The 17,196-nt window shown below is 34.6% G+C and overlaps 1 protein-coding gene across 1 annotated transcript; it reads right to left on the reverse strand.

The window, feature by feature from the left end:
- Positions 1 to 637: 637 nt before the first annotated feature.
- Positions 638 to 13,390, reverse strand: LOC106063532 (uncharacterized). Its single transcript, XM_056026604.1, has 8 exons — positions 13,239 to 13,390; positions 11,097 to 11,360; positions 9,107 to 9,318; positions 7,461 to 7,577; positions 6,356 to 6,595; positions 4,920 to 5,111; positions 2,929 to 3,324; positions 638 to 2,317 (listed from the first exon to the last, which is right to left on the reverse strand). Exons 2-8 carry the CDS (start codon positions 11,323 to 11,325, stop codon positions 1,772 to 1,774), a joined length of 1,932 nt encoding a protein of 643 aa, XP_055882579.1. The 5' UTR covers positions 11,326 to 11,360; positions 13,239 to 13,390; the 3' UTR covers positions 638 to 1,771.
- Positions 13,391 to 17,196: the final 3,806 nt, after the last annotated feature.

Raw genomic sequence — 17,196 nt, forward strand, 5'->3', positions numbered from 1 at the left:
AGTGTTTCCTCTTCCACTTTGTATTCTTAATGAGAAATCTAATATTAAATGATAAATCTGGATGTGTACTTATCTATAGCGTAATGATTAATGGCCAAGGTGTAGTGCAAGTAGTGGAAATCTTTTGAAAGATAGAAGTGCGATTACAATAATTATGACCGTGCCGCTGATAACTTATCATCAAAGGCCAAGCTGTGGTGAAAGCACGACCATGTTTCACTTTATTTGATTTTTCAATCGCTCTTTCTTGAAAATGGGCGAGTCATTTTTAGCCTTGTAGTAAGGTTTTATTTTTTTCTAATAAAGGCGGTCTTCCTTATAAACATTAAAGTTACAAATTGTGTTATAAGACTTTATTTCTATCGATATTTCATTTCTACATGTATATGTAAGTATGTATTTTGTTTATTGATATTCATTTTAGATATCGAAACTGGTGGGGGGCCTCTAGTTATGTGAACATACCCGTCATGATGAGGTTCCTATAGCCTTAAAATTAATTGTTTGAGAGCTTATTGGAAATAATCTTGCATGTATATTTAGGGTGTGATTCTCTCTCTCTCTCTCTCTCTCTCTCTCTCTCTCTCTCTCTCTCTCTCTTTCTCTCTCTCTGTCATTTAAATAAAAAAGAAATACATTAAATATTGCTCATTTAATGCTTTTTAAAATTACAATTTGTTAGATAAAATTATCAGATGATGAAAATATCAGGGGATGAAGTGACCGGGGGATGAAGTGACCAGGGGATGAATCCCGAATACGATTTAATTCATTTTATTCAAATGTCTCTGTAAGAATAGTGTCGTTGACAAACTGAATAATGTAATTTCAGCTTTGATAATTCTATTTGAGATACATTCCTACCAGACTTATTGTCCACATTAAGAATACAACCGAAGAGGATACATATACAACTGTAACTGTAACCCCCAGAACATGTCAATGTAAAGATATTTGTTACATTTAAAACATGCATGTACACACAAACAGAATTACACCTTAGGTCAGTAATAAAACTAGAAGACGTCGTATATCGAAACGCCAAGATCATCCTTGTATTCACTTATGCTGGTTTTGATCCAGGAATGAAGCAGTGCATTGTTACAATAAATACTAAAACAAGGTAAATCTACAATGTATACCATTTATACGGCACTTACAACATTATTCTTATAATAATGCCAACTAGTCGACCGGCGGCGTAGCATACGCCACTATTTTGCAGGGCCGGTCTTAGGTGACTGCAGTGGGCTTCACACTTATGCGACCGCAGTTTCATTAAACCCGCGTTATTTTAGGTGTATAAATTATTAAATTAAACCATTGTATAACTTTATAACAGATTTCCCATGGGCTCTTGTCAATTTACTAGGAGCGCCTGAAAATCTACTGAAATTGCGAAATATACGATAAAGTCCTGGAAATATCCGGAAATTATTTAAATCTTTAGAGTGATCTTTCCTTTCCTTCTTTTTTTCTTTCATTTACTTTCTCTTTAGGGTTCAGTATGTGGGGGGAAGGAGAGAATTATATATACATAGATGTATAAAAATAGAATAAATATAAATGGAGTGTCAGTAAATATTATTTGTTATTTTCTAATATCTATTAACAATACTGCAACATTTTACTTTTAAAAAAAATTAGATCCTCTCAAAATGTTATTAGTTATTTTTGTTTACATAAACATTGGAACGGGTAAAGAAATGATTGATCCTATTGTTTCGCGCTCCAAAGTGAACACACGAAACAAAAGAGTTGTCTGCCTTTACTAAACAAAATAACTAACATCCCCAACTTCAAAAACTAAAGAAGCCAGTTTGTTATAGGCCATTTCAAAGAGTTCGTTGTAACGAATTAATCCACTGTCGACGTTAAATTGCGCCTTGTAATCCTCATTGTGCTGAACGCTTGGCCATTGAGTCACAACCATCGTGACTCCATCAGCAGACGACATTAGACTTGTCCAGTCTCCGGAAATGATCGCGAGATCTTTAGAAGAGAGAACTGTTTTCCCGCCAAATCTCTTTTTTGTCGGGTTCAAGACTTCTTTCAGAAGTTTCTGTTGTTCTGCCGTGTAGGCGGGCGAAGGCTGAAATTCTGAAATTCGCTTCAGAAAGAGAACGGCGAGTGCAGTGTGCCCCGCAGTTGTTGATGGCTTTCCCATTTCAATTTTGTTATAGCCTTGCAGCACCCACAAACGGGAGGTTATATCCGGGTCAAACATTCTCATGTTGTAGAACCAGTTGGAACCAGCTAGTGCTGACTTGAAATAAATAAAAATGGCGCCAGTCTGCACCGCGGGAAGAAGCGTGAGCTGAAAATACAATTAATTTAAAATTCTTTCTAAATTTGTCAACATAAGGAGATTTTAAATGGGAAATATTTTTTCTAATTTTTATAATAATAAATCTTTGTTCAAATTTATAAGCTTATGAATAACAATTATCTCCATTTAACATGTTAGTAATAATTTAACTTTATCTTCAAATGACAAAGTTTTTTAACATTTCAAAAGTTTGATGTTTAATTTTTTAAAGTACCCTTTTAAGACCTATCGATCTATGGGACGAAAGGTGTAAGGACTATCTTTTTCTCTGGCCGAAGGCTTACGAAGGTATCATGTGGTCAGCTCAATGGCCAACAGCCTTTTTTTCCCCAACTAAAGTGTCGTACCCATCTGAATTGGGTCAACTCAATGGCGTCCCATTGTTCCCGAATTTAAAAAAATCCCAGTCTTCACTTTTTTTCGAAAATGAACCCACGAACCCCGGAAGTTGCATTAAAACATCTTTATTATTGACTTCCCATTATTTTTTTTTGTGTATTTAAGGTTTCAAATAATTTATTTCCAAGCATTGTTATATTGATTTTTTAATATCCTGATGGTTTTAGTGGACCAGATACTACTACATGCAGTTGACTTACGTTGGATTGAAAGGCCAGAACATGACCACCTTGCAACTCCAGGCTCGCTTTGTTTTTCTTTAAGCCCATCCTGACCTGGTCAGTATCCATGGTAGCAAACAGTAGGACCATCACGCTGCCTTTTTCTGCCTGGTTGGGGGCAACGCTGTAGGTCGTGCTCATAAGCGCCTCGGCTTTCACTGACTCTTCATAAGAAGGTGGCGGCTCGTTAAAAGACATTGGCGAAGCCGAAGGTTTGAATCCTTGAAATTGTTGCTGAGATTTAGCCGTTTGCATGTCTTCAGCGGGCATGGCACAAGCTCCCAAAGGCGTTTGTTCTGGTTGGTAGTTTGTAGCCAACGCTGTCATTGGAATGTATCTGACACATGCAAAGTCTCCATCAGACTTGAGAAAGATCTATACATCCAAGGAAATGAAAGAAACACACAATGACAATTAGAAAACTAACATTGGAAATAAGTTCATTGGAGAAGGTCAGACGCAAAGAAAAAGAAATTCAATAAAAATTATATAAATAAGACCATGAGTGAAATTAATTTATTTTTTAAATGTAGATATATAGAATAGTAGAAAGATACAGATTTGTGAGAAAAAAAAACAATTCTTTTAGCACATTAATTAGTTCTGGTGAATACTGCTTCTCTTTTAGCTTGTTAATTAGTTATCTTGGAAGGAATTTAAACTATTGATGGCCACTAAGTGGTTTGCTTTCAGGTTATCTCGAATGATGTGAGAGCGGGCACTGTATGCTGTGTTATATGTATATTTTCCAAAGTTATTACTAGTTATTAGTAACGTTTATAGGTGTTATTACTTTAGGTGAATGAACAACTGCGTATTAAATGAACCTCAGAACTAAATTTATTATTTGATTTATTGTACTTATTGAAAATATTATCAATATTGTCAGGGGCAAGAAGGACGTGACTGAATGCATTGTTTCATTGTTTTATTTAAGTATAAAAGAGTTGTATCCCTTTGTTTATGTATTTCAGGACATGTATGTAAATATAATGCTCGTGATCACGTGATGTAATCTGAATGTTTCAAGCTCATTACATGACAGAGGGGATGTTATAGAGTGGTTGGAGTTGGTTGTTTCCTGTGAATAGATTGGAATCTGTGGTTGTTGCTGTCACTGAGTTTGTTTTGTTTTTTGTTCCTACTCTTTTGTTCTCGATGTTAAAGTTTTTACTTTCATAAATAGTTGGAGATTTTGTAGTTTATTTAGCAGTAACGTTTGTAAATTGTTGATCTGCAGTGGTCAAAGTCATGGTATTTTACAGTAACCCTTTAAGCAAGATCTTTGAAGGGAGAACACTATTCCAATTTGACAACTGCAAACGTTGCGACAGTAGAGACAACTCTTACACGCAGACTGGAATTTTTTTCCCCACACTTGTGTCTCCGTAGCTTTCCATTGTTATTAAAAAATCTTCACTTGACAAATTCTTCTCTTCAAGTATTAAGGAGATCTAAATCTAGTGGATTTCAAGAGATTTTTTAAATTTAAAATAATCCCATCTCTAACCCGGGCAATTCTTGTACGTATTTATAATATGTATATGAATTTATTTCAAAAATGGCTCTAACGATTTCCAATACACAAATGAGATTGAAAAATTCTTAGCTCATTGACCACATAGAGACAACTCAAACGTTTGAAAATGTTTCAGTGTTGTAATATTAATTTTAGCTTTAAATTTCTAAAAAAAAAACATTGACACTTTAAAAAAAAAAAAACGACTTTAACGGAAATTCCCACTGTCGTTATAAACAGACACACACGAACGTTTTCGAAATGAGCTTACAAAACAGATTATTCAACCCAGCGAGGCTCGGTCACGTGGTATTAAACTGTAATTAAAGTCATTTTCTTTTCAGCTAGGATGAGGGTGTCTGAGCTATATATAACAAATACAGGAGACATTGAAGTCAATTATGTTTGTTTCAAAGTTGTTATTTGGTGAAAACTTAAAAGTTCAATTGACCTTATAACCAGCTGTACACTGGACATATTTGACAGACTTTGATCCAGGAATCTCCAGAACACCAGGCTTCACCGGGACAGGTTTCTCTTCCACATGTTTGCCAAGTGGTACAGTACAAATTTTGAGAGGAAAGCTCAGCGCCAGGTCAATGCCGAGTGGAACTTCGATCTCAATATTTAAACTGTAGGTTACCTGCAGGGCAAAAAAACAGCAAAAAGAAATGTTTGAAAATACAGAAAACAGTAAAGCAGCTATGACGTGGGAATATAGACCAATAGAATGAGTCCCAGGGGCGGACTGGATGTCGAAATCGGCCCGGGCATTTCTATACAATTCGACCAACACATTTTATATCCTTTGATGGATATCCACTTCTATTTCTACCTTTCCTTAATATCATTACGTTAAGTTTGATATTGTATCGATACCCGTACGCTTGCTTTATATCTTGATAAGAAATATAGGTCTTATTAATCGCTAAATGTTTATGCTGTTTATTTGTACTAGCAGAACTGTCTACGGATGTGGGCTATTATATTATTTCGGAAAATATGTTAGATCAAATTTGCATTGCATTGTAGAGTCCGTAAAGAGTTTCTTTAAACACGACGTTTATAACAGATTATAAAACCTTTAATAATATAATACATGTCATAATCTTTCGATCCAACATTTTTTCATCTAAATATCACACAATTTGCACTTTTTTCGTATAGCAAAAAAAAATCTACTTCCTGATCGCTCCAAGTAATAGAGAATGTAAGTTAAGTTCCCCTTTCAGACCTTGTGGTCTATAGGGCAGGTGATGTTAAGATCATCTGTTTCTGTGGATCACGGTTAACAATGGTGTCTCGTGGCCAGCACAACGACAAACCGCCTTTACTTTACCCAAACTAATGCCAGGTACCCATTAGAACTGGGTGGACTTGGTAAAAATTCCACAGAATTCAATTTAGACCTATATATTTTAATTTGGGAATTTAAATTAGACCTAGGGGCCTATATCTTTGTATACTTTGACAATGATCTATATACATTTTATAATTAGAGAATGTAAATTAGACTTCAATATACTTTTATATTTAGAGAATGTAAATTAGACCTACACACTTTTATAATTTGAGAATGTAAATTAGATCTATAGGCTATACTTCTGTAATTTGAGAATGTAATCTAGAACTATTTGTACTTTTAAAATTATACAATGTAAATTAGACCGACCTCTATATAATTTTTTAATTTGAGGATGAGAATTAGGCCTATATAATTTTATAATTATCGGACACAAACTAGACCTATATACTTTTATAGTTTGAGAATGTAAATTAGACCTTAATACTTTTATAATATGAGAATTAAATTCGACCTATATACTTTTAAATATTTAACAATCTAGATTCTATACTTTTATTTTGCTGACAATGTAAACTGTGTACCTTTATTATCTGACAGGTCAGTTGCTTCAAGCTGGGTGGGACAGGGTCTATTGGAAGACGCTGCTGGTGCCAAATTCGATTTTGACCTTTCTCCAGCTTTTGGTCCAATAATGTTCTAATGACGTTCGTTTCTCGGTTCGTGTAGCTGGACGCCTTGTAATGCACGTATTGGACCAAGGATGCCTTCACAGCTCCACAGTCTTTGGAACTTTCATTTCTAGCTTCCATATTGATGAGGATCTGTGCCAAAAATAAAGAAAAGGTCAAATTTTAGGGAAGCTCATAATAGCTGTGGAGATTCAAGGGCATTAATAAAAGAGGTAATGAGTCAAATAAAATAATTACATCGATTACGTACCTTTCCTTTTGGCCTGCGAGACTAGTGTTAGTGAACTTTATTTTATAATTTCTAAATATTTGTTTGCTTTAAAATAAATGCAACGTTAATTGTGGCACCTTCGTCAAGGTCCTTAACCTTATAGAAACACTTTTAACACTATCGCAGGGTCTCGAAGCGAAATAATTATATGTAATTTCAGTTTGGTCGTCACTAATGGAACAATATAGAGTAATTGTTCCTGAAGACATCTGAATAAGCATCCCGTTGGAAATTGTGTTTAAGACTCTTGGTTAAGAACATTTTGGAGGTGTGCAACACATTAGTTTAAGCACAAAGGTTTCTTAGTTTTAAGTGTCTCTAACACACTTTATAAGCACAACCGATAACACACTTTTAAAGCACACCTATTCTAGGTGTCTCAAACACTTTCTAAGCACAACCGATAACACACTTTTTAAGCACACCTATTCTAGGTGTCTCTATCACACTTTTAAAGCACACCTATTCTAGGTGTCTCTAACACACTTTCTAAGCACAACCGATAACACACTTTTTAAGCACACCTATTCTAGGTGTCTCTAACACACTTTATAAGCAACCTGTTCTAGGTTGTCTATATCACACTCTCTAAGCAACCTGTTCTAGGTTGACTATAACACTTGGTTGTAGATGTGACGTGTTTCATTAGTTTATTTATTTTGTAAATTTTATTTCAATATTTGTTTATTTCTAAAAACAAATTATCTGTAGGAGATAACTACCTACCACTTCCCCTGGACAATAACCATTCCTGTCAATGGACGCTGACAAATATAAGTTTCCTGCATTGCCAAGACCCAAAACCTTTGACAATTGTTTCTTGACACTTGCACTGGCGACTTTCTGAAACCCACAAACAAAAAAATATTCACTAGACTAATTGATTTGTTAAAGAATACTTAGTGAACTACTGCAAAAACATTAATTTGACAGTTTAAAAGATAAATAAGTAACAATTATTGTTGTTATTTCTTTTTTAAAAAAAAAAAAAAGTGAAATATAATAGTTTCATGCTGTCTGTCCGTTTGTTACTTTCGTATTTAAACAATTTGAAGCACTAATGAAATTTACGATTTCACCATTTTATTTTTTGTTGTATCCGGTGTGCAGAATACTGGGAATGTTTATCAGCTGTTTTTTTTTTTTAAGTTATATCCATCATAAATACGTCAAGTCGTCGCGAAGTGGGTAACTTTTTTCTACTAAAACTAACACCGAGCTGTACGAAAACTCGTTCGTTCCTTACTCGGTCAGACTATATCAACGCCACTCAGGAAACATGAAAAGGACTAAGATATCTTTATGTTGTGTCAGTTCTTGTTCTATTTCTGTGAATGTTTCTGTTGTGTTTTCTTTAAATAAAAAAAGAGTCCTTATAATCACAACTAATTTCCGTAAGGATCAACAGAGCAGTCTTATTCTTATTCTTAGTCCAAGTCTTAGTCTTAGTCTATAATTTTTTTGCACTTTTTAGCAATGTAGAATCAATTGTTAAAGCTTATACGCGTGTAGCTAGGTTCAGTGTATCTGATACGCGTGTAGCTAAGTTCAGTGTATCTGACACACTTGTAGCTAACTTCAGTGTATCTGATACGCTTGTAGCTAAGTTCAGTGTATCTGAATAATCTGATACGCTTGTAGCTTAGTTCAGTGTATCCGATACGCTTGTAGCTAAGTTCATTGTGTCTGATACGCTTGTAGCTAAGTTCAGTGTATCTGATACGCTTGTAGCTAAGTTAAGTGTATCTAAGGCGCTTGTAGCTAAGTTCAGTGTATCCGATACGCGTGTAGCTACGTTCAGTGTATCTGGTTCAATGTATCTGATACGCGTGTAGCTAAGTTCAATGTATCTGATACGATTGCAACTAAGTTCAGTGTATCTGATACGCTTGTAGCTAAATTCAGTGTATCTAATACATTTGAGGCTAAGTTCAGTGTATCTAAACGCTTGTAGCTAAGTTCAGTGTATCTGATGCGCTTGTAGCTAAGTTTAGTGTATCTGATACGCGTGTTGCTAAGTTCAATGTATCTGATAATCTTGTAGCTAAGTTCAGTGTATCTGAAACGCTTGTATCTATGTACAGTGTATCTGATACGCTTGTATCTAAGTTTATTGTATGTGATACGTTTGTAGCTAAGTTCAGTGTATCTGATACGCGTGTAGCTAAATTCAATGTATCTGAATTGCTTGTAGCTATATCCAGTGTATCTAACACGCTTGTAGCTAAGTTCAGTGTATCTGATACGCTTGTAGCTAAGTTCAGTGTATCTAATACGCTTGTAGCTAAGTTCAGTGTATCTAATACGCTTGTAGCTAAGTTCAGTGTATCTGATACGCTTGTAGCTAAGTTCAGTGTATATTTAGGACGTACTTTGTAAACAGGTAAATTGGCGTCCAGATGAGCCAAAACAGTGAAAGAACTGTAGAAGTGATTGTTGATGCTGGGAAAAGGTTTGTCCACTTCAACTCTCAGAAAGTAGCGAATAGAACCGTAGTGGCCCTCAAACGATGATGGAAGACCCTGAGAAGGCAGATTAAAGTTGTAGACATACTGGTGGTTACCAGAAGTCAAGTTTTGAACCGCTGAAAATAAATGTTTAGCTCATGTTAAATTCTGAAACACATTTGACTGAACCATGCTAGACCAAATTAAATATATATAAAAGGCCCTTGAATAAAATTAAATCTACAAAACAAAACAGAAACATAAGATCATATGTCGATGCCGCTTATACCATTCATACCAGTTATGCTTAATCACCTATTTATTTCATCTGCATTTACATTGTCAGGAAGATCTGTGAGTCTTCATGTTTGAGTTTACCTCAAAAAGGTACACAATTTAAAACTAGATTTAGAAAATCTATGTAAGTAACTAGGTTTCAAGTTCATTTCAAATGTATATAATGCAAAAACAACGCTTAAGCATTGGCGTAGCTAGGGTGGGGGAAGGAGGGGAAAGAATTCAAATATCCCCCAGGGCCCCACTTTAGGGTGCACCGAATGAGTGTTTTTTGCATTAAATATTGAATATTGCGCAAAATGCAAGGGCCCCCAAAGAGGTCAAGCCCCTCGGGCCCCTAAATGGTGGAAAATTCCTAGCTATGCCCCTGCGCTTCAATTTGATTGCTAAATAAAATAAAACAGTTCAATATCAATGTAAATAAATATAAAAGAAATTTAAAAGAAAAGAATATTAAAAACAAGCTATGATGAATGTATAAACACATTACTACAACGCTAGGTGATCTAATACCATTTTTAAATTACAGAAATTTTGTTTTAAATTAAAAAGAGTTCATTAAAATATACAGTCCTATCATCAAAATTAATCTATTGCCACAGCCAAAAGCTCAAAAACTCATTTATTTGGTTTGAACCCAGGACCAACAAGATCATCCAACGATAGTCCAAAGCGCATATGACAGGCAGCCATCCATTCCCCCCAGACAAAAACTCCTTCAGATTTTTAAAGCTGAAATCTTCGCTAGACAACGAGAAATGGCTGCAGGCATGGTTCGAACCGGAACCCTTGAGACCATCGAAAGACAACCCCAGAGCGCATATAAAAATTCATCATCCCAGCCAGAACTCCTCCATTGACCCAGATACAAACTCATCTATTTCACTTAACAAAAATTCGTCTATTGCCCAAGACAAAAAAAAATTCATCACCCCAGACAAACACTCACCTATTGCCCTAGACAAACACTCACCTATTGCCCTAAACAAACACTCACCTATTGCCCTAGACAAACACTCACCTATTGCCCTAGACAAACACTCACCTATTGCCCTAGACAAACACTCACCTATTGCCCTAGACAGACACTCACCTATTGCCCTAGACAAACACTTACCTATTGCCCTAGACAAACACTCACCTATTGCCCTAGACAAACACTCACCTATTGCCCTAGACAAACACTCACCTATTGCCCTAGACAAACACTCACCTATTACCCTAGACAAACACTCACCTATTGCCCTAGACAAACACTCACCTATTGCCCTAGACAAACACTCACCTATTGCCCTAGACAAACACTCACCTATTGCCCTAGACAGACACTCACCTATTGCCCTAGACAAACACTCACCTATTGCCCTAGACAGACACTCACCTATTGCCCTAGACAAACACTCACCTATTGCCCTAGACAGACACTAACCTATTGCCCTAGACAGACACTCACCTATTGCCCTAGACAAACACTCACCTATTGCCCTAGACAAACACTCACCTATTGCCCTAGACAAACACTCACCTATTGCCCTAGACAAACACTCACCTATTGCCCTAGTCAAACACTCACCTATTGCCCTAGACAAAACGCCTCTCAACTCTAAGACAGACTTACCTTTCCGTATGACCAGGTTAACGTAGATCTCCTTGCTACAATTATCAGATTCGTAAGATCTTTGAAATGCTCCTCTCCATTTGGTCAAGGCCATTCCGCAGCAGAAGATGTTCACGCTTCTTGCTTTGACGTCACCTTCCACGACCAATGTCACCTGACCGGATATATTCTCCCCAGGTCTGTAAACGTCTCTGTCTCTGGTGATTTTACATTCTTTAATCTTGCCCATTCTCTTGTCTCTTGTTTTGATTTTTGTTGAGATGGCTAGGAAATAAGAGACGTGAAATGCTGATCAAAACAACGCAATTCCTATTTTACAATTATACTCGTGAATTTTTAGTTTATTTTCTAAACAAATTATTTTGAATCCTTAAATAAAATTTAATTAGTTGATACTTTTAGCTCCCCTTGTAACCCAATATGAGGAAAGAGCAAATAGGGACGCCCTCCCCTTGTAACCCAATATGAGGAAAGAGCAAATAGGGACGCCCTCCCCTTGTAACCCAATATGAGGAAAGAGCAAATAGGGACGCCCTCCCCTTGTAACCCAATATGAGGAAAGAGCAAATAGGGACGCCCTCCCCTTGTAACCCAATATGAGGAAAGAGCAAATAGGGACGCCCTCCCCTTGTAACCCAATATGAGGAAAGAGCAAATAGGGACGCCCTCCCCTTGTAACCCAATATGAGGAAAGAGCAAATAGGGACGCCCTCCCCTTGTAACCCAATATGAGGAAAGAGCAAATAGGGACGCCCTCCCCTTGTAACCCAATATGAGGAAAGAGCAAATAGGGACGCCCTCCCCTTGTAACCCAATATGAGGAAAGAGCAAATAGGGACGCCCTCCCCTTGTAACCCAATATGAGGAAAGAGCAAATAGGGACGCCCTCCCCTTGTAACCCAATATGAGGAAAGAGCAAATAGGGACGCCCTCCCCTTGTAACCCAATATGAGGAAAGAGCAAATAGGGACGCCCTCCCCTTGTAACCCAATATGAGGAAAGAGCAAATAGGGACGCCCTCCCCTTGTAACCCAATATGAGGAAAGAGCAAATAGGGACGCCCTCCCCTTGTAACCCAATATGAGGAAAGAGCAAATAGGGACGCCCTCGTATAACTTGGCGCCATATTTCATGGAGGACCACAGAGCAGTGGACACTAGTTGAGAAAAGTCTCCAGACATTACAAGTGACATATCTTTATGGAGGCAATTCGCCAAAATAAGTAAAAACAGATAAAAAGTATAACACGTTTTGTCTTCAGGAAAAGATTTTTTTTTTGATAAAGTTGCCAACTTGTTAACTTTCAAAAGTATTGAACTATTTTGTATTGTGTTTTGTTTTGCCCGTCAGGAAAGTTCTTTCAAAAAAAATATAAGCCCGAATCTCCTGAAGGGAGACACTACACTATCAGATAAGTCCTATAAAGGTTTTGAATAATTCAGCCAGTACAGTGGAAGACAAATACAAATCCGTTGAATTCCTTGTTTCAATTCCTACTGTAAGCTCACACTTTCTTCTATTAAAATAGGAAAGAAGTCAAAAGTCTCAAGTCAAAAACAATAAAGTCACAATGTACGTAATTTATTTCAAGCTACGATGTCGCTCATTGTTGTATAGCTTAGCTATTAAACTTGATATGAGCGTCACATTAATAACGCGAATGTCGTGGGTTTGATTCCCTATTTGTTGTTTTTTTCTTTTTTTTGGAAAGCGTATTTCTTTTTAATCGTAGAAAATTAACAGTGATTTTAAATTGTACGGAATCCATATTATTTAAAATAGTCTACATGTTTTTTTTGTATTCTACTAAACAGAATATAAAAGAAATAGTTCTAAAAAATTAATTACGACTCACTGATTAATTATTTGCTTGATATTTTATTGTTTCATGTGTTGTGATCGATCCTGACTTTGTATGCAAAATTAGACGACTATTGAATGTTAAGAGGTCATCGAACAATTGATTTTTAAAAATTTAAACTTGCAAAAAAGAGACAGAACAAGAAAATATAAGTGTTGTAAAAAAAAACAATGGACATATAGCCATCCAATTCAGTCACTTTGTCTTCTATTATACAATCATGGTGCGTGCTGTGATCTAATTATTAAGAAAGAAATAGTGTTACCGTTATTTTTGGTTACCTTATTGTTATCCTAGCTATCAATCAGAACAGTTATGTAGAATGTGTTGGGCTTGTTAGGTACAGATATACATTAGATCAGTTTAAATACACATAGATCTCTGCGTCTAATCATCCAGCCTACTAATGTGTCATGTGTGAATGAGATAATAGGAGACTGTGTTACGCTCTAAACGATATGATAACAACGAGTTTAATTATCATGTGATCAATGGGAAAGTCTCTTGGATTTTGAAATTCCAGCTTGCCGTGACGTTATTTATATTGATAACATGATGAGAATAAAAAGTGCAGCAGTATCTAGATGTGGAACACCATTTTAAAAGCACTAGAACCTTAAGTTTTTCTTGAAGTCTTGTTTTATGTGTGTTTTGTTTAGGTGCGGGTGTTGTGTGGTTGTGTCACGTTTGGTGTGTGTGGGGGAACCGGTGATGTGTGTGTGGTGTGTGTAAGATGTGATTGTGCTTTTACGAGAGTGATAGGTGGCTTGCAAAACGATCACGTGCTCAACCTGTTCTCTTCGCATATAGCAAATAGGTCTATATACTTTCGGGAAGAAAACCCAACATACCCAGAAGAAAACCCAACATACCTAGAAGAAAGGTTATCTTGGAATTCCCATACTGACGATATTATTTTAAAAAAAAAACAAACAAAGCATTTTTTTTGTACAAATTAAGCAAGGTCATCAAACTAAAACGTTTTTTAATCTAAGACAGGCCAGTATTTAAGTAAGCGTACTCTGTTTGGTGCCCAGCAATTAAAAGAAAAATTCTAATTAGAGGAGACGCAAAATAATTTAAAGAATATTCCCATTTGCCTAGGGTGGCACCATTAGGGTCTACTAATAATATTATTTTTATCATACTTGACTTACATCCATTCCATTCAACTAAGTCAGAGCTGATTTTAAATAATCAGATGTTTCATGAGGTCCAGCGACGTTTCAGGTCGATATCATAACCAGTGGTTTAAACCATAACTTTAGATAGCATAAATAAAGAAAGTAAATATTCAAAAAAATCACTGGAGTCTCTAGAAAGTTCTTGAGTTAATGCATACAAGAGAGAGAGAACGGGATTTGATTTTTTTTTTGTTTTATTTTTTGCTGATTTTTCATGTCTAGTTCCTGCTAATCTCATCTTTAGTTATTGCTAATCTCATATTTAGTTATTGCTAATCTCATCTTTAGTTATTGCTAATCTCATCTTTAGTTATTGCTAATCTCATCTTTAGTTATTGCTAATCTCGTCTTTAGTTATTGCTAATCTCATCTTTAGTTATTGCTAATCTCATCTTTAGTTATTGCTAATCTCATCTTTAGTTATTGCTAATCTCATCTTTAGTTATTGCTAATCTCATCTTTAGTTATTGCTAATCTCATCTTTAGTTATTGCTAATCTCATCTTTAGTTATTGCTAATCTCATTTTAATTATTGCTAATCTCATCTTTAGTTATTGCTAATCTCAACTTTAGTTATTGCTAATCTCATCTTTAGTTATTGCTAATCTCATCTTTAGTTATTGCTAATCTCATCTTTAGTTATTGCTAATCTCATCTTTAGTTATTGCTAATCTCATCTTTAGTTATTGCTAATCTCATCTTTAGTTATTGCTAATCTCATCTTTAGTTATTGCTAATCTCATCTTTAGTTATTGCTAATCTCATCTTTAGTTATTGCTAATCTCATCTTTAGTTATTGCTAATCTCATCTTTAGTTATTGCTAATCTCATCTTTAGTTATTGCTAATCTCATCTTTAGTTATTGCTAATCTCATCTTTAGTTATTGCTAATCTCATCTTTAGTTATTGCTAATCTCATCTTTAGTTATTGCTAATCTCATCTTTAGTCTAGCTTTAGTTATTGCTAATCTCATCTTTAGTTATTGCTAATCTCATCTTTAGTTATTGCTAATCTCATCTTTAGTTATTGCTAATCTCATTTTAATTATTGCTAATCTCATCTTTAGTTATTGCTAATCTCATCTTTAGTTATTGATAATCTCATCTTTAGTTATTGCTAATCTCATCTTTAGTTATTGCTAATCTCATCTTTAGTTATTGCTAATCTCATCTTTAGTCTAGCTTTAGTTATTGCTAATCTCATCTTTAGTCTAGCTTTAGTTATTGCTAATCTCATCTTTAGTTATTGCTAATCTCATCTTTAGTTATTGCTAATCTCATCTTTAGTTATTGCTAATCTCATCTTTAGTTATTGCTAATCTCATCTTTAGTTATTGCTAATCTCATCTTTAGTTATTGCTAATCTCATTTTTAGTTATTGCTAATCTCATATTTAGTTATTGCTAATCTCATTTTAGTTATTGCTAATCTCATCTTTAGTTATTGCTAATCTCATCTTTAGTTATTGCTAATCTCATCTTTAGTTATTGCTAATCTCATTTTAGTTATTGCTAATCTCATCTTTAGTTATTGCTAATCTCATCTTTAGTTATTGCTAATCTCATCTTTAGTTATTGCTAATCTCGTCTTTAGTTATTGCTAATCTCATCTTTAGTTATTGCTAATCTCATCTTTAGTCATTGCTAATCTCATCTTTAGTTATTGCTAATCTCGTCTTTAGTTATTGCTAATCTCATCTTTAGTTATTGCTAATCTCATCTTTAGTTATTGCTAATCTCATCTTTAGTTATTGCTAATCTCATCTTTAGTTATTGCTAATCTCATCTTTAGTTATTGCTAATCTCATCTTTAGTTATTGCTAATCTCATCTTTAGTTATTGCTAATCTCATCTTTAGTTATTGCTAATCTCATATTTAGTTATTGCTAATCTCATCTTTAGTTATTGCTAATCTCATCTTTAGTTATTGCTAATCTCATATTTAGTTATTGCTAATCTCATCTTTAGTTATTGCTAATCTCATCTTTAGTTATTGCTAATCTCGTCTTTAGTTATTGCTAATCTCGTCTTTAGTTATTGCTAATCTCATCTTTAGTTATTGCTAATCTCATCTTTAGTTATTGCTAATCTCATCTTTAGTTATTGCTAATCTCATCTTTAGTTATTGCTAATCTCATCTTTAGTTATTGCTAATCTCATCTTTAGTTATTGCTAATCTCATCTTTAGTTATTGCTAATCTCATCTTTAGTTATTGCTAATCTCATCTTTAGTTATTGCTAATCTCGTCTTTAGTTATTGCTAATCTCATCTTTAGTTATTGCTAATCTCATCTTTAGTTATTGCTAATCTCATCTTTAGTTATTGCTAATCTCATCTTTAGTTATTGCTAATCTCATCTTTAGTTATTGCTAATCTCATCTTTAGTTATTGCTAATCTCATCTTTAGTTATTGCTAATCTCATCTTTAGTTATTGCTAATCTCATCTTTAGTTATTGCTAATCTCATTTTAATTATTGCTAATCTCATCTTTAGTTATTGCTAATCTCAACTTTAGTTATTGCTAATCTCATCTTTAGTTATTGCTAATCTCATCTTTAGTTATTGCTAATCTCATCTTTAGTTATTGCTAATCTCATTTTTAGTTATTGCTAATCTCATCTTTAGTTATTGCTAATCTCATCTTTAGTTATTGCTAATCTCATCTTTAGTTATTGCTAATCTCATCTTTAGTTATTGCTAATCTCATCTTTAGTCTAGCTTTAGTTATTGCTAATCTCATCTTTAGTTATTGCTAATCTCATCTTTAGTTATTGCTAATCTCATCTTTAGTTATTGCTAATCTCATCTTTAGTTATTGCTAATCTCATCTTTAGTTATTGCTAATCTCATCTTTAGTTATTGCTAATCTCATTTTTAGTTATTGCTAATCTCATCTTTAGTTATTGCTAATCTCATTTTAGTTATTGCTAATCTCATCCTTTAGTTATTGCTAATCTCATCTTTAGTTATTGCTAATCTCATCTTTAGTTATTGCTAATCTCATTTTAGTTATTGCTAATCTCATCTTTAGTTATTGCTAATCTCATCTTTAGT

Source organism: Biomphalaria glabrata, chromosome 4, assembly GCF_947242115.1.
Source record: "Biomphalaria glabrata chromosome 4, xgBioGlab47.1, whole genome shotgun sequence".
Lineage (NCBI taxonomy): Eukaryota > Metazoa > Mollusca > Gastropoda > Planorbidae > Biomphalaria > Biomphalaria glabrata.